Raw genomic sequence first — 26,567 nt, 5'->3', positions numbered from 1 at the left:
ATATACTGCCCTTCAGGGCAACTTAATACTAACTCAGAGTGGTTTACAAAGTGTGTTATTATTATCCTCATGACAATCACCCTGTGAGGTGGATGGGGCTGAGAGAGCTCTGAGAGAGCTGTGACTGACCCAAGGTCACCCAGCTGGCTTCAAGCAGAGGAGTGGGGAATCAAATCCGGTTCTCTTAACCACTATACAAAACTACACTGTTCTACTTCCGTGTCAACTATTTGTGGAATGTGGGAGTGATTTGGAAATATCCCATCATGCAAATTACTGTGTGGCCTCTGCAAAGCAACACACCTGTCAACGATGGGCAGATAACCATAAAGAAGGCTGTGGAATGAAGCCACTCTGCAACAAGAACTTGATTGTGGGGAGGACCAATTGCCACAATGGTTGAGACCCCCTTTACATATTTGGCTTGAGGTACAATACACCAGGATTACAGGCAAAACACACAAGTGAAAAATAAGATTTCCAAAAACTCGTAAATGCATGGCAACTCTTAACATTGTAGTATGGGAAGGACATGCCGTATGAGTAGTAGCTCACACCACATCAAAAATATATCATTAAGTACTAAGCCTAAAGTTTTCTTGTGCATCTGCCCTCATACGTTTTGGACTTCTTTCTTCCCACTGTATGTTATCACTAATTAGATTTTCTTATATGAAGAATCGGCACCAGGATCAGTAAAGGATGCACAGACTATCTGGTTAGTTTTCTGTACTGAACATCAAGAGCAAATGTGGAAAGTGAATCCTATGTTTACTTAGGACACATCATATGGAAATGGTTGCAGTCTCCAGCACCCCGTTATGGGAATTTGAACATGCATATGCTCTTGGTCACTGGAAAATTCCAGCGCCTGTTTGTATATTACTTGAGCAGCAACTTCTGCTTCTTCTGGAGCTGCTTTGGTAATGAACATTTCTTTTACATCTCTGGTATGAGTGGATTGCATGGTTATATCTTATGTTGGCAACACATCAGGTGCTACCCATGTTGGCTGACTAGTCTAACTCCATGGGTGGAAGATATTTGTACTATCACAGTGGCATGGCAGTAGTAACCAACCAGCAGTAGTAACCATGCCTCTCAAAGCAATTGTAAACGAGGCCTTATTCTGATGGCAGTTGTTCTTTTTTCAAAGCATGCGTGGTGTAGGTGGAATGTCTTATAAGTGTACACTATACAACCAAGAACATAAAAGATTGTTTTTGCCATTTGAAGAAGGCATACAACTTGATTCTGGGCACAATATTGTAAAAGTTTGTGTCTGGGAAGGGCCAGTCCTTCTGCTGAAGGAGCAGTGTTTTTATTGTTTCTCTGTGGCTCCGTCCAATGTCACTTTAGTACTGCAGGGTTGGCTCCAGAAATCTGAGGTTTGATTAGATGCAAACCTTGAAGACGTAGGTCCTGCCAACTGAAAAAGTCTAGTGTTGCATCTGGCCTTTTTGAGTGCCCTGTGCAAAGTAAAAACTGTGGTGCTTTGGGGGCAGAGGGCTCTTTTCCCATGTTGGGACTGTACCAAATGCCTGGCCTCGGATTATTTCATAGAAAAAGAGCTGGAGGGACTCATTAGCATAACTCATTAGCATGACTCATTAGCATATGCCACACCCCTTGCCATCACCGGAAGTGTGTCACTGGCATAACTGATTTGCATATGCCACACCCCCTGACATCACCTATCTTGGCTGTTTTGGACCCAATCCTGGCCATTCAGGGCCGAAATTGGGCCCAAAATGGAAAAAAGGGGCTGAAAATGGCCGAAAAGGGGCCCAAAATTGTCAGGATCGGGCCGCTGCTGAGAGCGGAGAGTGCTCTACCACACGTCAGAGGCCCGATCCGGGCCGTTTCGGCCCCAATCCAGGCTGAAATGGTCCCAAAATTGCCGAGAGTCAGGTGGGTGGGGCCACCTGACATGTGACCTCTTTGAGGAACTGCCGGAACTTTGTTCTGGCGCGTCCCCCCTCAAATGAGCCCTGCCTGGCCTTACCATCCTCATATTTTATAGGAATGAGAGAAATCTCATGGGAAAGGCCACCAGCTGGCTGATTTCTCAGACCAGCATGATATGGTGATGATAACCAGCACTTTCAGTATTCAGACCACCGTTCCAGTGAACAATGATGCAAAGCAGGATTATTTTTGCAGATTACTCACAGAGAAAGTGCAGCCATATGGAAGTCTCTTTCCAAAATTTGCAGGATGGAGCCACCAAGAAACAGCAACCAAGGCGTTCAGGGAATGTAAGATCTGCTGTCAAAGATCCCATTGAATGGGACTTGCTATTCACCTTTTTCTGAATTATGCCCACAGAGAGTAACTCGCCCTCCCCTTTCTGTGTTAGGTGATTATCAATGCAATGGAAGTCACACCACTGGTAATTCAGCACTTGTGTGTGTGAGTATTGCTGTATTTTTTTTCCTATTGCCGACATTCTCTGTAAAAATGTCAGTTTGTAAATAACACCACTAAATCTGGAAAAGAAATAACCCTGTGCAAAAACAAAATATGTTACGTTACCCATTAGTACAAATCTTACAAGGTCAAGAAGTTTAAAAATGTTCAAATCAGCAGTTGGTTAACAACAAGACAATCTGGTTGGTACGTAAAATGTAAAAGGAAGAAAGTCCTTAGAAACCTGTATAACAAGCTGAAACAAGCTTTTTTTTAAAAAAAAAAACAAAAAACTGCAGAACCTTAAATGCTGTCAAACTTCCTAGGAACTTGCTTAAGAAAAAGATAACGGTAACCATCGCGTAGAAATAAGAAATATCCTGATAACTAAATGACGAATGACGTGAAAGTGAATGATGTATTTTTTTCCCCAACCACAGGTCCTGCCAAGCGAAAACCAAATGCTGTCAGTCATCTATGAGGTTCACCTGCCCATCTTCTAAAATGTATTGGTGACAATCTTACAGGAAAGATCTCTTGAAATATTCCACTTTTGATCATTCATGGGTCCTTCAGGTGTGGCTGGAAATGGCAGCACTCCCCTTTGTCGCTTGTTCTGTTTCAAATCTGCAAATCGTGTTGTCTTTTCTATCTAGTGTGCTCTCTAAAAAAATGAATTTAAATTTCTGAAGTACTAATATATAAATATGGAGTCTTACTTTATAATATATATCACTGAATGTCAATCCATCATCAGGCTGCAAACTCTTCTTTAAAATACTCTCCCATGTCCCCTTATAGTTCTGTTATAAAGAAGCATTAAAACTGTACATTAAAAGATATGAACTTAATAGTGAACTACAAAAGTAGGTCCCCCCCCCGCCACCGCTAATAATTCTGAAATGTAAACAAAGAGGTTCAAGTATAAAAGTTAGTTGCTTGTGATCTGGCAAAATATTTTGGCACCTGATGTTAGGGTTCAAGATCCTTTAAGAATCTGCCTCACCGATAATCAATAATCAAGAGCTGCAGTGCTCAAATTTTTGCTACCATATATCGCTGGTGAAGCTAAGCTCCCTCGTTGATAATGGTAGCAACGAGTTATTCCTATGAAATTCTTGAGCATCTTTAATGCTGCTGTTAAGAGGTAGCTGTCCATTGAGTAGCGTCAGGGGTATGTTACAGTAGGTGTGGTGATTACTGCTTATGGCAGCTAACGGCAAGGTTGCAGATTGCATGTCGTACTCATATCCTCTGCAGTAATGTCTTGTTTGTGCAGAATCCACTTGTTGATAACTGCCCAAGTCTGCTTGTGATGCAGTCAAAGAGGCAGAAGTATCTGTCACTGCAATGGAAGGTATTGTTTGGAGATCCCCAAAAAGACCCTGTTCAGCCGAATCCAGGACCTGACGCCGAGATAAAACCTCTTTTTTCTTCACTGGCATTTCGTAAAGCAAGCGCTTCCAAAACTTAGAATTCAGTTTACTGCTTTTTGGACCATTCCACTTAATTACTGAGAAAAGTTTGATGATGTGCTTTAAAGACTCCACTTCCTGGTAATTCACTTTCCCTTTTAATTCAGGACACTCTATGAAAATCACTTTGATTTCTCCGCTGACTAGCATATTATGGAGTCTGTTTTCCATCTCAAAAATACTCCAGCCCCTTCTGAGGACGTAATCTGGAGTTAGCACAATAATGAGTCTTCGACTTTGCTCTACGCATCTTGTGAGATCTTCAAGGTAAGCTGTAAATCATAAAAAGAGAAAAGACAGTAAAAGAGAGAGACACTGTACAAAATAAATTAGCCTCACAATTAGAGTAGGAGAAGGAATCCCTGCCTTTTATTAGTTTATCATAGAACTCTACATACTTTTTGGACTTGATTCTACATCTCTGCGAGACAGAGGATTAACTCTTGATTCTCAACTGCTATACAAATGTTATTATTAAAAAAATCCTGGGCCGTTTCCACACATCCCGGCATAGTGCCACATGGCGCGATATCATCAGAAATCGGGCCAGGAAGACGCTCTCATTCCATAAGTTTAGCGCTATGCCAGGACGTGTGGAAACAGCCCTGGTCAAACATTCTTCTATCCCTGTCAATCATGAGGTAACTACAAAAAATGTTTGACTTCATGCTGTTACCAGAACTGCTCTTTTATTATAATGGGGAATTAGCTGTAGCAGTCTGTAACTATAAAATTAAGCGCGGATCATAACCTATGTTTACGGAGGTCCCGATCCCAGACACTCTAGTGAAAAAGAGGCAGACAACGAATAAATTCCAAACACGTGTATTGAGTGTAGCGTAAGCCTAGCTTGCACAATCATACAGAGAACACACAAGACCTAAGAAATACAGGGTATGAAATACAGAGACGTTCGCATTAGCTGGTTCCCAACGATGGTAAGGGAAATACTCACAATCCTGGAGCGAAGCAGAGACACGGCAGCGAGGGTGGCCCAATGCCAGCACTGGAACCACAGACGGACAGCAAGGAGGTCTGGATAGGGAATGGCCGAGGCACCGAGTGGTCTGGGAGACCAGCTTAAATACCCCAAAACGTACCCTGGGGCTGGTGCTGTACTTGGTGGTTCTCACAGATTAAAACAAAGGGTCTAATGGGCTACTGAATGGCTTAGATGGGCCACTTTGGTAATCAGATTGTGATAAGTGACACCTCAGGAAGAGGGGACAAAAGAGGGAGGGGGAAATCCAAGTGGGCTGAAAGGATGTTCCAGCGGACAGGGCTTGTCCTGATGTCATCAGCTTCTGGAATGCGGAGGTTTCTTTGAGATGCATTCTCTAAGTGCTTGGGATGGTCGGCACTTAGTTCCTTCTCCGGGGCGGCTCCTAAGATATGCAGAGCGGGGCGAGGGGCTCTCGCTGCGGACGTGGTGTGCCCGCTTCGCCGAAATGGCTTCCCAAAGCAGTCTTCTTCCCAGGGTCTTCTGGCTGCCTGAGAACATGGATGCCGGCTGGGCATGGCTGGGGCTGGATAGCAGGCTGCCCGGTAGCGAGGGCAAGCTCGGCGACCGGCTCGCGGGAGGCTCCAGGCAGGAACTGACCAGGGAGCGCCTAGCCAGGCTCGCTGGAGGTTTCCCCGGCAGGCGCCCGGCTGCTAGCAGCGGCTTGGGCCCATATGAGGCAGGCTTCCATGGAGGCAGGGGGAACAACACTTTAAAACACAGTCCAAGGCAAAGAACAGGCACGGTCCGTGGTAGATGGCACTGCAGGCACGGGGCACACAGTCCAAACGCACACTGGTAAGTCCAGATACAGGTCAGGGCAGGGTTGCCCAGAAAGAGAGTCCTTTGTGCAGTTATCCAAACATGGAGTCAGTAAACTACACAGTCTATTACAGCAGCAGGGTAATTGACACGCAGGCAGGAAACTGACACGTGTATCAGAGCACACACGTGCAAAGCAGTCTTTGTGTAGCAGCAGTGAAACAGTAATGCAGGAAACTTTAACACAGTTCATGGCAGGCTTTAAAGCAGGGGAGGGGGCCTACTTGGCAACAATTCCCCCCCTCGGAGACCCCGGGACGTCAGGCACGCGGGTCTCCGAACTTGACTTCAAAGGCGAGGTGGTCGGCAATGTCCGGTGGTCGAGCTTCGAGCGAAGAAGGAGTGGGAAGGGAAGGAGGGGGAGGCGTCACTCAAAATTTTAGTTTGGAGAACCACCTAACCGAATAAGTGCAATTTAGATCAGCCAATGGGCTGCAGGTCTCTGGGTTCACACCAGGGGGTGTGCTAAGTGCTACAGTCAACATAGATAGCAATTCATAGGCAGCAATGAGCAATTCATGCATATAAATAGCAATAATTCATAATTGTGTACATTGATTAATTCATGGATGAAGGTAATTCATACGGAATTCATGATGGGTTAAAAGCATTAAAAACCAGGAGCAATTCATATACATGGATTAATTCATAGACATAAGATTAAAAGCAAAGGCAATTCATGGATACAATTCATGAATGTAAGAATAAAAGCAGGCTACTTCATAGGAAGTTAAAACAAAGCTCATAGGTGAGAGAATAATTCATATAAGAAAGTGCAAGTCAGGCATAGATCAATTCATAAAGGGTAGAGCAATTCATAGATGGTTAAAATCATAAATACATAGATATATATATGATTAAAAGCAATAAACCGGGAAGTTAAAACCAATAGATAAAGCAGCAACGATAAAAGCAAGTGCGAGGAAATAATTCATGAGGGTGAGCGGCGGAAGGGCTCATGGGGGCAGAAAAATAGACTTCGCAATTAAAACCCAAATCAATATGGCTGGATTAAAATCAAATTCATAGACTAGAACTGCCTCGGCGGAGGGAGTTGGGTTAAGAAGGCAATTCAAAAGGTTAAAATCAAATTCATCGGGATAAAGTTCATGGGCGCACTTGCAGTGGATAGAGGGAGGGACTAGTTCGGGGCTAAATTCATGGGAGTAAAATTCATAAGAAGCAATGGCAAGAACTTCATAAACCAACAGGGCAACAAAGATCACAGATGGCTCAGTCCGCAGTACAGCTGCTATACTGGGTTGCATATTTACAGAAACAAGCAAACTTAGTCCATGTGTTCCAAAACACACTTCCACCCCCCCTTGCTGTCTGCGACAATCCGCAGAGCAGGGTCGGTGAGCGGCGAGAAGGGCTTCAGGCACACAGTTCTAGTCCTCATGGAGGTGGTTCCGCTGGCGGTCGTTCGCAGGCGGGCCGTGGGCTGGGAGGCGGGAAAATACGTCCCCCCCTAGTCCACAAGAGGGCCTCGGAGCGGTGTCCGGCAGCAGAGCGTCCATGGGGCCGGTGCAGGATCCGTACACATAGTAATAAACATAATCATAGTTCATAATAACATAAGCAAATAAACAAGGGTTAAAGGAGGGCGCCAAGAACAACCCTTAAGGCAGAAGAAGGTCGGGGTTATAGTGATCCAAGCGGTAAGACAGCTGGAGTTGCTGGAGCTGTCGGCGGCTCCAGCAGCCCAAATAAAGCAGTGAGGCACACAACAAAACTTGAAAGGCCAAAATAACGATGATCGGGTGCAAAGCCAAATTGTAAATTCCAGTGGCAGTGGGGCTCCAGCCAAAGAGGGTTTCCCACCACGAGTGCTCACCGGTGGTCTTAATCCGCTGGGCAAGGTCCAAAATTTCCTTGCCGTTGTGGGACACAACCAAAGCAGTGGTGTCCCCGTCCCTCTGGATGCTCTGGAGGGTGCGGTGGAGCTGGGGGTGGGTCAGGAGCTCGTGGATTAGCTCCAGACCGATGCCAAGGGGAATGGGCTTCACATGGCGATAGATGGAGGGTGCCACCAGGATCTCTTCTTGGGTCCAGACCGGTACCGTGTAGGTGAAGTCGCAGGCTGCCACCGAAGACAGGTTGCAGAAGCAGCGGTTGACTCCCGGGATCACGGGCTTGATCTGGAACGAATTCAGGATCACAAAGTCGCAGGCCGTTCGCACGCAGGCACATCCTTTCCCAAGGTAGACCACAGCGGAGCTGTTCTCCTGGACGACCTCGAAAGGGCACTCATTGAGGGCGTCGACTTGCGGGGCTACACAGGGGTGATGAGGTGCAAAGGCTTGGTCTTGGCAAATGAAGCCGGTCTGGTCTCGATGCTGGCACCCTTGGAGGCTGACGAGCTGCCATCCGGTCGGGGTGAAGCGGGCCCAATGGTTGGGGTGGCGGGCGTAGAGGACTTCGGTGTCGCTGACTTGGAGTCCCAGAGGCACGACTGGATACACGTGGAATGACTCGTGCGCACTGGCCGTTAATAAAAATAATTTAAGCTCCTGGGTGGTCGGTGAGAATGAGGAATTTACAAGAGACCACCAGGATTCAAGCTCCAGTTCTATGGGTGACAATTTGGGCATAATCAATCTTTTAATTTCCAGGGGCAAGTGCCCGTCCGTGGCTTGCCGAATTAGCCCCATGGCCACAGCCTGGTTTAATTGTTGGGCTTGCGTACATGCCATGGCTATTGACATGTTGCGTTCAAAAGACTGTGTTCCTTTGAGCAGCAGAGAAAAATCTCTTTCAATTTGACTCTCCCAGTTAACTAGAATGGAGCTGATCTCGTGTTGCCCATTCGAAATGGAATTTAGGGACTGCACCACTGGTTTACCTAAGTCGGAGATGCTAGTCGTGACATGGGCAAACTTATTAGCGAGAGTCTCAATGTTGACCGAATCCATGATTGCTAAGCCTCCAGCTGCAGGAGCAGTCCAGTCGGCAATGCTTCGTCTGGCACGTGAGAGAGAGGGGGAGGGATCGATCCACAGTTGTAGCCATGCATTCCAACCCTTGCTACCGGCCTCTAGATAGGGAGCGCACTGCGGCAGCCTCTGGGTTATATTTAGCTCAGCTAAGTCTATGCGGATCTCTTTTAAAGACATTTGCGGGCGGACTAGAACTCTCTCTCGAATGTCAGTTTTCAAAACATGGGAGCCCACTATATGCGTGCCGCCTTGGCTTAATTGTTCGTTGCTAGCAATCAAAGGGTCAATTTGGATGGTGTGGGTCTCCTGGGTCCGGATCAGCAGGGAATAATTGCCTGGTTCGTGAGTCAAATTTACAAAGAGCAGCCCAAGCCGGTGAAATTTCTCCACTAGGGGCTTGGTTTGGCATTCGGGCGTCTGTTGAACCAGTATCCAATCGGGTGGGCCGTGTTTGGCTAGGTCTTCCTCTTTTACAATCCAGGTCAGGTTCTCCCAGCGCTCTATAGCAAAGGAGAGAGCTGCGCCTGAAGGGGGCGTGATAGTGACTGATGCAGTTTCAGTGGCAGTGGTGCCTAGTAGGATGGTCATTCTAAAGGGGTCTCCTGCCTTCCATACTGCGGCCGACACTAAAATAACTTCACAGTATGGTCCGAAAGCCTCAGTGACAAATGGCGAGGTTTCGAAGTTGGCAGGGGTGGTATATTTGTCTACCACCGGGACTGCGGTGGGGGCTGGCCTGATACGGGGAAGAAACATACAAGGAATCGGAGCAAGTGGTGAAACTGTATCAGTAGGCGAATAACATACTAATTCTTGGGACATGGTTTTCACTCCCACACATAAAATAACAAGCTCTGGGGGTCGGATCCACTGCTCTTCGCAACTGCGGAAGTTTGTGCGATCCGTGGGGGTGGTCATATTGCTCTGCTGCACAATTTTGCAGACCATCATTTCATTTCCTGCCAGTGTATTAATACATCTCCAGTGGGGGTAGGGCATTAGTTTGGACGGGCGTCCCTCTGTTAGGGTGCCTGCCAGTACGAGCAAACACAGAGTAGCCAGGTGCCTCATCTCCTGGCCTTCCTTTTCCTTTTGTGGTGAAAATATCCTGGGGAGACCTGCGGATATAAGTACAGGTTCCCTGAGTTTGTTGCAGCAAAATAAATGAAGTGAAGCAGGGAAAAAGGGAGGGCGTATTTCTGCCAGCACTGTATGTTAAGTGGGGTTCGAACGAGAAGTCCCAGGGGCACTAAGCGAGCCTTCCAGCTTGTTGCTCTGGGGAACTCCTGTGCGGGGGCTTCTTCCTAAAGCATGTATATTTCAGAGGGGAACGTCTTTACGTCGGGCAAGGGTCGGCTGAACATTAGGCGGGATTATGCAAACTCGCCCCAGGGGTCCCTGGGTGCCCAGGCTATGTGGCCTTCAGGTGCCCCTTGCTTGGCGGCGGGCTATTTTTATTTTGCGGGCTGAGAGCTATCGGTCCGGCTCAGCCTGGCCTTGCCGTTTTAAAAGGAAAAAAAACTAGAGAGCGGTTTCCATTAACTATAAGGGTTGCTGCAGACGGGGGCCCTCGCTTTAATTTTCAAAAATAGGCCTTCGTCATATGTTTGCAGGACAAGCAATTTTTGGAGGGACTCCCTCGGGAGGCCCCAATTTCATGTTAAAAGAAAGAAACACACAAAGCGAAAGCACACGGGCGTGGGTTATTTTCAGGTTGCCCTCACTTGGAAGGCCTGGCAGGGTTTCATTATATCTTCAATATGTCTCCCCCCCCTTCTTTTCCCTTATACGGTACGGGCAAGGGAAAAGATTACGTGGGGCGGGCGGCTGCTGGCGGAAAGGGCCGAAGTGGAGCCGAAGGTGCTCGGCAGCGTTTATCGAAAAGCGGCGGAGGCGGCCGAGATCTGCCGGCGCCACTGGGTCTGGGTGAATCGGGGGTCATCTTGGCGCGGGGGATTCTGGCTATGTAAATGAGGCACGCTGCCCCTTGTGCGTAGCGAACGCACCTCAATAATACATTCCAGAGGGCACATATTTACAAAATACTGGCGGGTCTTTTACCTTTGCACTAAAGCGTACTGGATGGTGGCGCCGTATAGCAACTCACCATGACGAATATGAACATTAGTAAAAGAGGGATGTTGGGCTATCTGGGGGTCCTTTTCCAGGGGAGGCACGGCCCTCAAAGCCAAAGCCGACCATCATGTGAAAGCGTGGGTCTGGCAGGTGAGACCCCGAATCTACGTAGATGCGGGATCTTCACCAGCACGGCGGGTGAAATGTTTTCAAACAAAGAAATCACCTTTTTTGGTGGTTTCAACGTTGGAAGACTGCATTCACTTTTGGGCTAAAGCCTCTCCAAACACTTTCACACACAGCAAATCTCTTTTGCCTGTGCAATTTTTTTTCCGAACATGCGGCTTACAATCCAATTAAGAATCACTCTCGGTGGTGGTCCTATTTGGCTTTGGTTGCCGTGTCTTCCCCCTAGGGTCCCAACTGTGGGGCCCGCCTAAGAGAGTTAAAGAATAGAACTGACAAGAAATAACAAAAACACTAAATAATTATAGGAAGCTAAGTTGGCCTTTTACATGATTATAGGAAGCTACGTTGGCCTTTTACATCTAAATTCAAAAGGGAATTGGGCTTCAGGTTCACACACACATAAAGTTAAGACTGCACAACGAAAAGGGACGGGGGCTGCAGGGACTTGAACTCAAGTCTCCTTAAGGTGGCTTTTCCACTCCTGGTTCCAATCCCTTCCAAATTCTGACAGGGAACCAGTGATTACATTTATTTGGGCTTACTTCCGCCTGGGAGAGGACAAAAGGAAGAACTGGGAGGAGGTCAGAATCCCGGTCTGGCCAGTTTTTCCATTTCAATGAGGGGTGGGGGTATAGCGCTGAGTGGGAACAGTTTGTTTCAGACGCTGCTAGCAACTGGGATTCTTTCTGGAGTTTGCTCACTTGCCTTATTACATTCCTGACTGCACTTACTACTGGAAGCTCTACCTTTTCATTAAGTTTTGGGCTTGAGCCTTTTAAAATGAGGAAACAGCTGCACACATGTCTCTGAATTAGCTCAAGCACTACTAAACCACACAGGCACAACATAAGGTTTTCTTCAGGGGTGTTAGTCAGGGAAGGCTGAGAGAAAGCTATTTGGTGTGAAGTTGCAAGCACTGGATTTTTAAAGCAATTTGAATCTTTTAAGGGAACTGCATTTTTACTTTTGTTTACCTGTTCTTCAGGATCATTGCAAGAGGGCACAGTCACGGTGGGCTGTGTATAGCTTGGCTGGGGGCAGTCTATGGGAGCCAAGACAATTTCCTGGGGAATTACTTTTAAACTCTGCACATGCTCAGAGGCTAAAGTGAATTCTGGCTTCTTGGGCATGGGGGCTGAGGCAGAAATTGGAGGCAAAGGTGACTGGCTACATGTTTCACTGCCTTTGGCGGGGCGGGGTGCTGATTCAATCACTGATTGTTCCTCTAAAGTCTTTAATCTGGCCTCAGTGAGTCTCTGGGATTCCAGGAGATTTTGCATCAGGGTTTTTAAAGTGGCAGTTTCATTATTCTGGTTCTCCAGCAAAGTCTGCATGTTAAGGAATTTATTGTGGAGCTGCTCTTTCTCTATTGTGCAAGCATTTAATTTTTCTTTTAATTCCTCATTCTCTTTATTAAGATCATTTATTTTTAAATTCTGTTCCCTATTTACACTTATGAGCTCCTGAATTTTATTTTGCAGCTCTGCCAGATTTCTTTCAGAGGTGTCTGGCAAAGTTGGTGCTGGGTTCTGGGTGCGAATCACCCTTTGGAATCTTTCCTTCTCTCTTTTAAGTTCCAAGCTATTTTTAGTTCCCGGAGGTCGAAGGCTAGCCTCAACCTTTGGTTTTCTCCCACGGGCAGTTAAGTGGGGAGAATAATGTGTGACCCCCGGGCATCCCTATTGGAAAAAGGGGTTCCCAGCTGGTGGCGGCTCTCCTAGGTCAGAGGGCTCCTCACGGTCCTTTGGCTGCGGTCTCCAGGAGTCAGCCTGACTTGGGGGAGGGTAGACCTGGTGATTGTAGGGGTGAGGTGCCCGAGGGGGCGGGGGTGCTGAGGGCAGCGCAGGTCTCCAGGGCTCAGAGGGTCCCTGTGGGGAGGAAGGGTAGCGACTGGGGGTGGGCGCAAAGGTTACTCCTGGATGAGAGTTCCTTTGGCTGCGGCCCTGAGTGAAGCTACCGCTTCTCCCACGCAAGATTCCACCTCTAGGCTCCGAGTACGAGCTATGCCCTTGGGGCCGATATTGGGAGTGGGGACCATGGTTGGCATACGTGACTGTGTTGATGGGCTCACTCTCTTTCCTATGGGGGGCCGGGGACTTCACATGGTGGATCACTCCGGTCTCCCGCAGCAGGCCAGCAATGCTCCTGATGCGGGATTCCAGCTCTCCCCATGTAATGCTCCCGGGTTCGACTCCTGCCAGGGCCAGGCGAGTGGTGCTGTTGAGCCCATCTATAACTGCCCTCCTAAACTCTAAGTCATCGAAGTCGGGCATGTCGCTCAAGTCTAAGTCTACCTCGTCTGCCAGTTCGGCTAGGAGCTGCTTTCTGGCCAAATATGCCTCTGGGTCCTCTCCGGGTTTTTGAGATTCTGCAATGTATAGGGCTTTTAAGCTTTTGGTGGGCCAGAGGAAGGCGCACAACTCCTTCATGGCACCATACTGACTGCGAGTGGCTAGTCTCCGGTTAGAAATATATGCGTTAAGAGAGGTGACTATTTCGGGGCTGGCACAATGGCGGGCCAGCTGAGCTACATCGGAGCCACTGGCGGAGGGCTGGGACATGGTTACGTGAGCAAACCATTGTATAGCTGAGTCTCGGTTCAAGGGTCCCATGCGGTCCGCTATGGCTTGGAGCTCATCGGGCCTCCAATTGCGGGTTTCTTTAATGACCCGGTCTGTCTTCCTGCCATCCTCGTCTGTGGAGACAATTTCCTTGGTAGCTATCGGATGGAGGGGCTGTGGAGCTTCCTCGGGCTGGGGCGACTGAGATGTCCAGCTATCCTTACTATCTTCTGGGAGGGCCAAGAGGGCTGAGGGGTGCACGGCGGAAATTACGGCCTGTTGCATCCCCAAGTGTCGCTTCAGGGCCTCTAGCTCCCTCTTACAAGCTGAATGGTCCGCGGCTGCGGTTTTAGACTGGTTGTGGTCCGCCATGAACCGGGCGGCATGGGTGAGCTTAGTAATCTCCTCTTGTCCCTCGGTTAATGCGTGCTCGGCCATGTCGGCACGAGCGGTGGCCGCTTCAGCCTTGTGCTGAGCGTCCTGGAGGGCGGTAGTTAGTCCTTGCTTTTCTAGTATGAAATTGACACGTTCAGCGCGCCACTCAACTGCCTTTTCCTCATGGTCTCTCTCCTGTTCGACTAGTTTGGCCCTGAGACTCTGGATTTCTAGATGCAGGGCGTCCTGTTCTCTCTTTGCTTTTTCCTCTAGCTCCTTCCTCTCTTTGTCTTGGGCTAGTCTGAGCCTCTCTATTTCCTGCTCACTATCTTCCTGCGCTATCTGTAATTTATTTATCAGGGACACGCTGTCCTGTAAGGCAGTGAAAAGTGCCCAGGCCCCGTATCTGTCCTTCTTACTTGACCTAGGTTTCTCCTTCTCACAAAAATCTTGGAAGGCGCTTCTGACTATCTGGAGCGGGTCGGGTCCCTTGAAGGAACCGGCTTCCCAGGGGCAATCTCCCTTCTTCACTAGCCACTTCTCCAGGCGGGGCACGGTGGGGGCTGCCCGGTACATTTTACTTTTTAGTTTAAGGCTGATCTCGGGGGAGGTTAAAGAGTGGATCAGCGACACCCGGGGTGGGACGATTAAAGCTGCTCAAGGGTTTTAACAACTTCTTCCTCTCTATGTTCCTTTTGGGAGGTTTATGCTTCCCTCAGGTCCTCAAGGGTTTGTACCAGGGGGTTTTAAGGTTCTACTTTTAGGTTCACAAGGGGATTTTTAAGGGTTCTACACTTGGCTCTTCTCCACCGGGGGAGAAGGAAAATTCCTATTCCCGTTTCAAGCTTGCCTACAAGCCACGGGACCAGGAAAAGTTTACTGGCTCAGAAGGTGCTCTCAAGCTCTCTAAGCCCAAGAACCAAAGCGCTCAGTGCTTCCAAGCCTCTGCTCAGAAGCCAAAGCTCAGGGGTCTCCCAAGCCTCTACTCGGAAACCAGAAAGTGTTCCCAAGCCTCTGCTCAGGAACTGCTACTAAGGGGGTCTCCCAAGCCTCTGCTCAGGCAACCAGAGATGCTCCCAAGCCTCTGCTTAGAAGCCAAAATGCTCTCAAGCTCTCTGCCCAAGAACTAAACTCAAAGTGTCCCCAGGCCTCGTGCTCAGAGACAAACAGTTAAACTGTCTCCAAGCCAAGACCAAAAGACCAAATGCGCTCAAGGACTGCCTCTGCAAGTCCCCAAGCAAAAGTGCTCAGGAGTAAAGCTTACTGTACTCCCAAGCGAGGTGCGCTCAAGAGTTCTAACAACTCCCAAGCAAAAGTGTGCCCAAGAGTCCCACTGACTCCCAAGCGAGGTGTGCCCACGAGTCTGACTTAAAACTCGCAAGCGGAAAGGCGCCCAAGAGTCTACCTTAAAACTCTTAAGCACGGTGCGGCCGGCTGCCGCGGGGCTTCAGGAACCTGGCTTTAGATTCCCAAAGCTAAACTAACTAAACAAACGGACTATCGATCCCTTCACGTTTCCTCCGGAGCGGGGATTGAAGCCTAAGTGCTGGCAGGAACGGGGTTTGGACGGGCTTAGGAGAGACGGGGGAGGGCGGAAGAGAATTTTATATGTGCTGCTTCAGGATGTATATATCTATAGAGCCTACTTCTGGGATCCCACCCACATAGACGCGTTTAGGCGGCCCGGAAAGTGGCCAGGAACTTCACCAGTTCAGAGGTCCTCACCCACAGTACACCGGTTATAACGGCTGGAGGGCCTCGCGGTGCACCACAAAAGGCAAGTAGTCCAAAGCTGGCTGAAGGAGGAAATGGGGGAAAAGCCAACCCACAAGATAGAAATGCTCGCTAGAGCCACACACACTCACACTTTTAATTCCCTGAGCTAAATTGCGCTCTTTACACAGAGGTCTGGAAAATTTTCCTCTAAGTCAGTTCGCTGAAGACACGCATGTCGACTCACGTGTATTCACACGAACTGGGTTATGCCCGCATCCTCCACCAGTAAACTGTTACCAGAACTGCTCTTTTATTATAATGGGGAATTAGCTGTAGCAGTCTGTAACTATAAAATTAAGCGCGGATCATAACCTATGTTTACGGAGGTCCCGATCCCAGACACTCTAGTGAAAAAGAGGCAGACAACGAATAAATTCCAAACACGTGTATTGAGTGTAGCGTAAGCCTAGCTTGCACAATCATACAGAGAACACACAAGACCTAAGAAATACAGGGTATGAAATACAGAGACGTTCGCATTAGCTGGTTCCCAACGATGGTAAGGGAAATACTCACAATCCTGGAGCGAAGCAGAGACACGGCAGCGAGGGTGGCCCAATGCCAGCACTGGAACCACAGACGGACAGCAAGGAGGTCTGGATAGGGAATGGCCGAGGCACCGAGTGGTCTGGGAGACCAGCTTAAATACCCCAAAACGTACCCTGGGGCTGGTGCTGTACTTGGTGGTTCTCACAGATTAAAACAAAGGGTCTAATGGGCTACTGAATGGCTTAGATGGGCCACTTTGGTAATCAGATTGTGATAAGTGACACCTCAGGAAGAGGGGACAAAAGAGGGAGGGGGAAATCCAAGTGGGCTGAAAGGATGTTCCAGCGGACAGGGCTTGTCCTGATGTCATCAGCTTCTGGAATGCGGAGGTTTCTTTGAGATGCATTCTCTAAGTGCTTGGGATGGTCGGCACTTAGTTCCTTCTCCGGGGCGGCTCCTAAGATATGCAGAGCGGGGCGAGGGGCTCTCGCTGCGGACGTGGTGTGCCCGCTTCGCCGAAATGGCTTCCCAAAGCAGTCTTCTTCCCAGGGTCTTCTGGCTGCCTGAGAACATGGATGCCGGCTGGGCATGGCTGGGGCTGGATAGCAGGCTGCCCGGTAGCGAGGGCAAGCTCGGCGACCGGCTCGCGGGAGGCTCCAGGCAGGAACTGACCAGGGAGCGCCTAGCCAGGCTCGCTGGAGGTTTCCCCGGCAGGCGCCCGGCTGCTAGCAGCGGCTTGGGCCCATATGAGGCAGGCTTCCATGGAGGCAGGGGGAACAACACTTTAAAACACAGTCCAAGGCAAAGAACAGGCACGGTCCGTGGTAGATGGCACTGCAGGCACGGGGCACACAGTCCAAACGCACACTGGTAAGTCCAGATACAGGTCAGGGCAGGGTTGCCCAGAAAGAGAGTCCTTTGTGCAGTTATCCAAACATGGAGTCAGTAAACTACACAGTCTATTACAGCAGCAGGGTAATTGACACGCAGGCAGGAAACTGACACGTGTATCAGAGCACACACGTGCAAAGCAGTCTTTGTGTAGCAGCAGTGAAACAGTAATGCAGGAAACTTTAACACAGTTCATGGCAGGCTTTAAAGCAGGGGAGGGGGCCTACTTGGCAACAATGCTTAGGGCAGGAGTGGGCAACTTCTCAGCCATTTGACCTGTACCTGATCCACAGTTAGATCCATCATAGTTCTCCGTCTTCCCTTAATGTTCTGCAGAAGCCCGTGCAGAGCAAGTCCCTCACAAACAGCATAACAGGTTGTAACCCTGTTTTTGGATTCTGCCTCTTCAAAAGGAAAGGGGAGGCCATCCATGATTTAATGATTCTGCATACCCCAAAACAAAGAAAACTAGCGTGTCCTTCTTCCTGACACCTACTCTTCTGTTTGGTGGAGGTACATCAAGTTTAGTGCTTCATCTGCTTTTCTTTTGAGAAAACTTGGTCATATTAAACAGGTGTTGGTGGTTACTGGATAGCTAGCCAGCTCATTAAAAACTGACTCGCCTTCTACATGGCATCATGGGTACTGTACACATTTAGTTCACTCCAGCTCTCCAGCTTGACTGGTTTCCCAAGAAGGCAAGCAGAGAGAGTCCTCTCACAGGGTATGAGCGAAGATTGCTTCACCCTACCTGTTCAAAGCTTGAAGCCGCCCCCTGCAGCAGGACCTTTCGCTTGGAGGACCTTTAGCTCTCCTCCTTTGTCTCATCCACAAAACAGCCTTTAAGGCAATTTCAAAGCTCCCCCACCCCCACCCATGGGCCTAGTTTTCTTCTTTCTATATCTCCTGAGTTCTGAGGAGGGGCATCGACTTTGAGCCTTTCTTCTATTCCCTGTCCCGCTGGCTGCATCACAACACACCCATGGGAAGGAGGGGTAGTTCAGTGGTATGGCATTTACTGCAGCATGTAGAAGTTTAAATACCTGTCATGCCTCAGGGCTTAAAAGGGCCTTTCTCTTTTGACCCTGAGGAGCTGTTGTCAGCCAGAATAAGCAATCCTGAGCTGGGTAGATGGATGACCTGACTTGGTTTTAGGTAGCTACATACGTGTTTGTCCTTGGTTTATAAAGGACTTTCCTGTGATTTAAAAGCTGTGACTCTTTCATTGCGTGGAGCAGGGCTGCCTAGCTTTGTTTTGGGGAAGAGGTGGTTTGGTGGAAGTAGGAAGTGGGCACCAGAAAATATACCACAGAGTGCTACGTTGGGGCTCACCGGCAGAGCATGTCGAGATCAGGAGATGCAGAATAAATCATGGGAATTTTTCTTAATTTATGCAGGTACCAGAATTAAGCCTTCTGTTTGCTGGTTTGTTTCATAATTTTGAATTGACATTTCTTAGTACAGACTATATATAGCCCTGATTATAGGGCAATACAAACTAGCTCAAGCAATGTGCTCTGATGCTTCTAGGACTGACACATAAGATGACAAAGATGTTTCAAGGTATACAAGTCCACAGTGATGAAGTGCTCAAGGAGGAATCAGACGGCAACCCAAACACAGGCTGTATCATGGAAAGATACTTTTATGAGCTGATCTCGACTTCTTGTCCCGGTTGGACCAAAATGAGGGGAGCCACTATTCGTAGGGACCCAATGATATATACCTTTTCCTACATAAAGTAGACTGAAGGACAAGAAGTCACTGGGATATCCTCAACCCATTCAATATATATACACAATGAAAAATGTAATTTACTTTTCCAGTTACTCTCAAACAATCTATCCCATCCAGAACAGAGTTTTGGGACCGAAACATATTGTCTTTGTGCCTGCCTGCCCTTCAAATTTCTATTGGTTTTATACCAGTTCAACTCCCCCGCTAAGATTTCTGAGAGGTATCATTTGGCGAGGGCGCTGAGGATTCCATTAGATACAGGACCTCCCTTCCCACACTGTAGCACCCAAGTAAGAGACATGACTATTAAAACTAGCTTAAATCTGCAGTGCAAAAGTGTCCCAAGTGCATTTACTCAAAATTGGGCCGGCTGGGCTCTCCTGGGATCCAATTAGGATTTCATAAAAGGGATGCAATTGAGCTGGGTGATTTTTCTGGTGTGAATATGACCAGTCAGCAATCACTCAATCACATGGTTGCCTTCTATCTGACTGTTTTCATTTGTCAAAAAATGAGACCGAAGCGTAACCTTACTGGACCACTTTTGTGATTCTTTTTAAAAAAGTACTTCCAAGTGGAAATGAAATTTTACTTCTAAACACTTCTCACAGAAAACTGATTGGCTAGAGATCAGGAAACTGATTGGCTAGAGATCAGCATACAAGACAAACTGGCTAGACAGTCTCCTCCCCCTTCACCCGAACCCCCTGGCTGAGAGGAGGACTAAGAGAAGTCCTGCTCTACTTACTTCTTTCAACTCTCCTTCCATTGGAAGATAGGGACACCAGTTGGAAGAAGAGCCTGCAGAAGAAAGAGCACATTGTAGGGGTGTTCCAGGTGGAACTCATCCCACATGCAGCTTTGTTGTGCAGATTGACAAAAGTGGAATTATGGCCATCTTTACACAGCCAGTGTGTGTCTGTGTGATTATTCTGTAAATTATTGGTATAGAAGACTATTAATTGGTACACCATCCTCTTTGAAAGGCCACTATATGATAAAACAAATTTACATTACATTTTGAAGTTATCACAAAGTAAGGGAAATCGTGAACTGGAGAGACATTGGGTGAAATTCTTAATAAATGATTCCACTGAATTTGGGGATTGTTTCTGAAGCAAATTCAGGTTCCTGCTGCCCCTGAATTATAAATAGGTGGGCATGAATCTATCATTCTTTTTGCTTTGCATTCTAGATACCAGAAGGCTAATGGTTACAGTACAAACCACTGTGTGCCACCATGCACGCAAACTGCCTGTGCAGATTTATAAGCAACTTTATTTCATTTCCTCCCCAGAGCTTGGATAGAAAACCACATTTAATGTCCAACAATATAAAAGATTCACAGCAAGATAATATGCACATGTTCTTCCCTTCCTTGTGTCCCTTTTTTGGAATGGTTGGCCAACAGTGCAGAAGCAGCATTTAATATAAACATAGTTGCAAAAACAATTTAGGTAGGGAAACACGTATCAGTCACATATGTTGAAAACTCTTCTACACTCACAGCTTAGCTATAGGTTATCCCCAGTGTCAGCTGCAGCTGCTCAGGGCCAGTAGAGCGTCAACTCTAATCACATACATGAATTTTAATTAGTCAGCTTGTTGAAATCCAAGAAAACCCCAGCCAAGACTCCCATTTTCTTTCTTTGTGATGCTGGTAGAGGTTAACGGGTCTTAATTGTTGCTGATATATGTTCATTACTTCTAAACTTCTGATATTTGAAGCTGTCTACGGCGTTCAGTTTGCTTTTGCTGAATTAGAAGTAGGTTCAGTTCAGGACTTCAAGGGATGTGTGAGGAAAGATGTTACTGCACCATGATCCAGTGGGTTCTTGTCAATGGAGGATAGGTCCATTAATAGCTACTAGCCATGGTGAGTATTAAGGAACCTCCATACTCCAGAAATCTTTGAGTATCAGTGCTGGGCAACACCACCAGGCGAAGGCCTTGGCATCTGTGCCTTGTTGGTTGGCCCTTCATGGTAACTGCTTGGCCATTGTATGAGACAGGATGCTGGACTAGATGGACTACTGGTCTGATCCAGCAGGGCTTTTCTTACATTCTTATGCTCCAATGCACACATGGAGCATCCATTCATTTCAGTCTTTCCAAAAAAACTGTAGACAAGTGGAAATTTTACGACATGCACAGACAATAGCCATCCTGATTTTACATATTTCTCATTTCCTCATGCAACAGTTGGAAACACTTTTACCATCCATCTAAAACTTACTTCTGGGGTGCATCAGAAAGATAGCTACAACTTGTAAAGTATAAACAGGTGAAACATGCATAAAGAAAAGGGCAAAAGTTCAGGGTAATGGAGAAAGATTATCCCAATATCTCAACAGTTCTGACTCTTCATTTCCTTCCTTCCTTTCTGCACCCCAAAAGAAAGAACTTAGGTGGGAAACTTCATTGTTAGATGGTGGATTTGTAAGATACAGTAAAACAACGAACAGCGATCATGCTTCTTTCTTGTTTAGTCTAGTCTAGCATTCATTTCCCCCTTTCAAGATTTTGACAAATTCCATTTATTCCACAGGATCCTATGACCTTAAATGCAAAGTGAAAAATGAAGAATTAGCTGCAATGTTCCTTGCAAAAGAACGGCTCTGGGAATGGGGGGAGTTGCTTCAGATAGGGTGGGTAACTAGCAGTGAGTGCAGGAGCTTCTGGGACAACGAGACCCCTAGAACCAAATGTGGCTCTCAGCATGGAACAAAATGTACCTCTTTTTTTAAAAAAACAAAACCTTTAAGCTAAAAGCCAGAATGGAGCAGTGGTTAGAGTGTCAGACTAGGATCCAGGACACCCCGATTGGATTCCCTCCTCTGCCATGGATGCTTGCTGGGTGGAATAGTCACACAGACTCAGCCCAGCTTACCTCACAGGATCATTGTGAGTATAAAATGTAGAAGGGGAGAATATTGTAAGCCATTTTGGGTCCTCATGGTGGGGAAAGTGGCATATAAAAACGTAAATAAAAAAACCCCAAACAAGTTCTATTGTAGAGATAGATGTGAAATCAGAATAATTCTGCCAGTTTGGTGTAGTGGTTAAGAGTGTGGGACTCTAATCTGGAGAACCAGGTTTGATTCCCCGCTCCTCCCCTTGAAGCCATCTGGGTGACCTTGGGTCAGTCACTGCTTCTAGCTCTTTCAGCCCCACCCACCTTACAGGGTGTTCTGTTGTGGGGATAATAATGGCATACTTTGTAAACTGCTCTGAGTGAGTGTTAAGTCATCCTGAAGGGCAGTATATAAATCGAATGTTGTTGTTTTTATCATTATTGTGGGAAGGGAAGTCCAACAAAGATTGGTCTAAAGGGCTTCTTTGAGATGCTTTGCAGACACGGAGATAATAGAGAAGTGAACAGCTGCCAGTAATCCAAGTGCGAACAATGTACGGATTTATGAGAGTGCACTAAAACTGTTGCGTAGGGGGCTCCTGTGTATTGTTATTACCTATTGTGAGACCTTGTGTGTGCCACTTTCTAATAAATGACTAAAGAAACACCCAGCTGTGGAAACATTTTGAATTATTAATCCACATGACAATTATTAGTAATGTTAAGTCACGTATGCAGATAGGCTTTCTTATACCAGTTCTTTATTGATCTCTTGCTCTGAATTTAATAAAGTTTGGCTCTTTTAATTAAAAAAGGTTGCTCACTGCTGGGGGGGAGGGAAAGGCAGGGAAAGGTCAATCTCTGTTCAGAGAAAATTAGTGGGATTCAGCCCGTTAGGTTTAATAATTATTATACAGTAATAAAATTATCAGAATCATTATTATTACCGGCTAAAAGCATGGCATGAGAAGCAGCTGGTGTTGGGGCAGGGGGCAGAAATACACAATGTCCTGGACACAAGACACAATACATTTTGCTAGATATTGCAGAGAAGCAAAAGTTGAAAAGGGAATATAATTTATGGCAGCAGCTGTACATTTCTTGGAATGTATATCCCCCCCCCCCTGCCCCCAAGGCTGGCATCAAACAACCACAGCCGCCAGGCTGATGTGGTGTACCAGCATTGCTAAGTCAAATGTCTGAATGCAATATAAGTTGGCAGTGGAGGGGTGGGTGGGTAGATTTGCCTCTGCAGAACAAGTCTTCTAAATGATCTCACATTCAACAAACTTTTCAAAGTCTTTTTGTTTTCCCTTCCAAAGCATGTAATGTGGCAAGCTGGACACTGTGTGGAGCTGTTCCCAAGAGTGGCTCAGTCCACAGTGGGGAAAACACTGGGTATTATTTCAATTTTTTTTTTTTAAAAAGGGGAATATTCAAACAAGTAAGCCATAATTCAGAGGCATGCTACAAAATGAGACATAGTCATATTCTGTATTCTTGGACAAAACCAGTTTAAGGGGTTTAAATGTATATTGTATACACTGCTGGGTGAGAAGAACAGTAAGAAATTTGGTACCATCTATCAGGAAGGGTTTTGCAATTACCAAGTGCTTGGGCATCATTGGGATATGACAATTATACAAAACTCCAATAAAAGATGTTCCCAAGTTGAAGGGCAGAATAACTCTTGCATCTTTTGAAACCAGATCTTTTGAAAACAAATTTCTTCTCCTTATGAAATGTGAAAAAGGCTGCCACATTTTTCAATTCCAATGTATTGTTCTATTCTCAAATAAACTGCCCCCTAACTAGACAAGATACTGGAATATCCATATATTTTAAGTGCTATATAGCACCCATAGGTTAAAGGGTAAAGGTAGTCCCCTGTGCAAGCACCGAGTCATTACTGACCCATGGGGGGATGTCGCATCACGACGTTTTCTTGGCAGACCTTTGTTATGGGGTGGTTTGCCATTGCCTTCCCCAGTCATCTACACTTTACCCCCAGGAAACTGGGTACTCATTTTACCGACCTTGGAAGGATGGAAGGCTGAGTCAACCTTGAGCCGGCTACCTGAACCCGGCTTCCGCCAGGATCGAACTCAGGTCATGAGCAGAGCTTGGGCTGCAGTGCTGCAGCTTACCACTCTGCACCACAGGGCTCCTGCAGCCATAGGTTACACCCAGTTTATTTTTTTATTTGTAATAGTTTTTAATTTATTTTAAATAATAAGCTCAAACATAAACATATAATTCATGAACTACATCATATAATCATCTAATTCATATCTCTACAGACATCCATTACTTCAGTAATCAATAATCACCTAGGTCATATAGGAACCTAAACGCAACATCTAAATCCTATTAAAATATAATGAATAAACATTATATCATTTAAATCATATTGTCATTAATTAAATCATATATCTATAAAAACGTGCTTATATATATACCCAGTTTGGACTGGGTCTGTAGTGTGTAAGCAGAGTGGTTCACTCTTCCCCTTGCTGTCATTTTCTCAGCCTTAAATGGCTGATATTTGCCATGCTGAGGAAGACCTGCAGATTGTCTTGTATTACCTGTTCCCCCCATAGGGGGGGGGGCCTATTTGAGGACAAAGAAATGATGCAGGGGGGGGGAAATTAAATCCTCGCCCTCTGTGCTCTGCTGTGGCCCTGATCTCTCTCATCCCCACGGCGGCTGTTTCGCAATACAAAATGGGCGGCAGATGTACTCATGGATCTTCCAGCAGCTCCCCTGACCCTGTATGTGGGTCTTATAATTCAGCCACAAATACAGCTGAATCTGCCTTAACTGGCTGCATTCTGCTGTTCCAGGCACTTTTCTCCAAGCCCCAAATTCCAATACTGGTGAGAGTGGCAAAGAATCACTACAGGAGGCAGAGGGTGGGCTAGTATCAAGCATGGACTGGCCCTTTAACTGACTAGGAAAGTTCCCAGTAGGGCTACTGCCCTGGAGGGCCACTACTTGTGTCAAGGAACAAGCTGAGTCAAGCGGCCCCTGTGTTACTGTTCACTTTGGGCCACAGCAACAATGACAAGAGGGTCAAACTCAGCTTGATCCAAGCTACTTTAGTATCCCCGTCCACCTGTGGGTGGCAAGAGAAGAGTGGAGTTCAATTTCCCTCACCGGCATTCTCTTTCCAATAGAAGAATAAAAATCCTCATCCCAATCACTTTATACTTGAACGGGGCAGGCCTGTAATCAAATGCAACTGGCCCCGAACACATTTCCTTTGTCCCCTTAATAAAACTGTTGGCAAACTTTTGATGATGTTTCAGTTTAAATTTGGTAAGGCCACCCAGGGCTGTATATAATTGCTTTGCAGGTCAGCTTCTGCTCGCAGGCTGCCAGCTGCCCATCTCCTGCATTAAGGCTATCATATTATGATCTAACATGGCAAGATTTTGTGCACGGTGGCTGCAGCTGTACTGTCAGGCTAGACACCCGAGCTTTCCCCCAATGGACTACTGCTTACAAGCCGAGAAGATATGACCAGAGACCGAGACAGCCTAGGTGTTGGAGGTTTCACCCAGCGTGTGTTTCCTAAGGCTGTGTAATCCTTTTGTACTGCAGTTGAAACTGACAGCTTATCCACATTGCTGCTCTTCTTAATGCCACACTTCCATACCCAAGGGGGGCAGGTGGAAGGGACACCTGGTATCTTGTCACCCAGGCCAGACCCACAAGCAATAAGAAAGCAGCAGGAGGAAGCCTTTGCTGGCTTATGAGGCCAGACCTAAAGCCACAATCTGACAAGCCTGACCTTTCTTTTCTGAGAAAGAATCAAGTCACAGGTAAGCAAGAGGGTAATGTCTTTTTGAACGCAGCAAGTGCTGTGGCACTTTAAAAAGGGGCAGCTGAAGAAAATGCTGTTGCAGCTGCCTTTTCTAAATCATCACCCAAATGGGCAAATCTTTCCAACAAAAATCCCAGTTTTTTTAAAAAAATGAGATAACATATCAAATTCCCTGAAGCTGACATATTTCTAGCCACAGCTAGAAATCCCAGGTGAAGCTGCGGGCCACCATTCTCATGAAAAAGATGCATGCAGCCCATCCAGTCGGGCTCAGATAAGCCTCAAACACACATCTTGATCTTTGTATCCGTGTCTCTCTCTACATGAGACACCTGACATGTGAAGAACATGTGTTGGGAGATGCAATGTTAGCTGGGAAGGGCAGCTGGCGGCAGGGCAAAGGCTTTGCTGTACACTCGAGTTGTGTGAAGGGGCTGTGAAATGCCAGAAGGGAAAATTCAGCCCATTATAACCTGGCCCTGGAAGGCAGCTCCAGCCCATCTCCATTCCTTGCTTCCCTCTGGTTGAGATCCCACACAGTTTTATGCTGGAGAGGTGAAACTGACAAAGCTTTCAGGGAGGTGAAGATGAAATTAACAAACTCTCTCCTTCTGCTCTGTTTTTTAAAACTATGTTTCCTGGCTAACACTGAGTCTCCCTACACTTGACGAACATGCGCCAAGGTGTCTCATGTAGAAAGACTCTGACCACAACTAAGAAAGCAGCGCTAGGACTGCAGTTTCCAGTGCTAAGTAGTTCCTGGGACACTGCTGCTTCAAGCAGCAGTGACGCTTGTTATCAAGGCTCAGCAGAATGGTATCCTGAGACGCTTCCCCATCAGTGTGGCTACATGGGAAGGGAAGGAAGGGCTGGCTGCGATGACACCCATGGGAGCTCATTAAAGGAAGGCTTGAACTTGAGCAGTGTGGGCTCATCTCACCATAAGTCTGAGAGGGAGGTAATCTTAAATTTACCATCATGAGCCCCTGCCCCATTCTGATTTGCACCATCAGTAGTAACAACACCATAAAACATTCAAAAGAAACAAGCAGTCAAAGCAAATTCAACTTCTAAGCCTTCTTAAGAAGCCAATTTGCAATATGGATTTTAGCTTTTCTCCGGTGCCTGATGATGGTTTGCTTCTAGTC

The 26,567-nt window shown here is 46.9% G+C and overlaps 1 protein-coding gene across 1 annotated transcript in view; it reads right to left on the bottom strand.

Moving 5' to 3' along the window:
- Positions 1-3,455: 3,455 nt before the first annotated feature.
- IL1RAPL2 (interleukin 1 receptor accessory protein like 2) overlaps positions 3,456-26,567 on the bottom strand; it is a 289,452-nt gene continuing 266,340 nt past the window's right edge. The window contains exon 10 of the mRNA XM_054995823.1: positions 3,456-4,156. Within this exon, the coding sequence (XP_054851798.1) occupies positions 3,456-4,156 (701 nt within the window). The remainder of the gene's footprint in view (positions 4,157-26,567) is intronic.

Source organism: Eublepharis macularius, chromosome 13, assembly GCF_028583425.1.
Source record: "Eublepharis macularius isolate TG4126 chromosome 13, MPM_Emac_v1.0, whole genome shotgun sequence".
NCBI classification, from domain to species: Eukaryota; Metazoa; Chordata; class Lepidosauria; order Squamata; family Eublepharidae; genus Eublepharis; species Eublepharis macularius.
The sequence above is the reverse complement of the archived record's forward strand: the minus strand, read 5'-3'. Positions and strand labels throughout refer to the sequence as shown.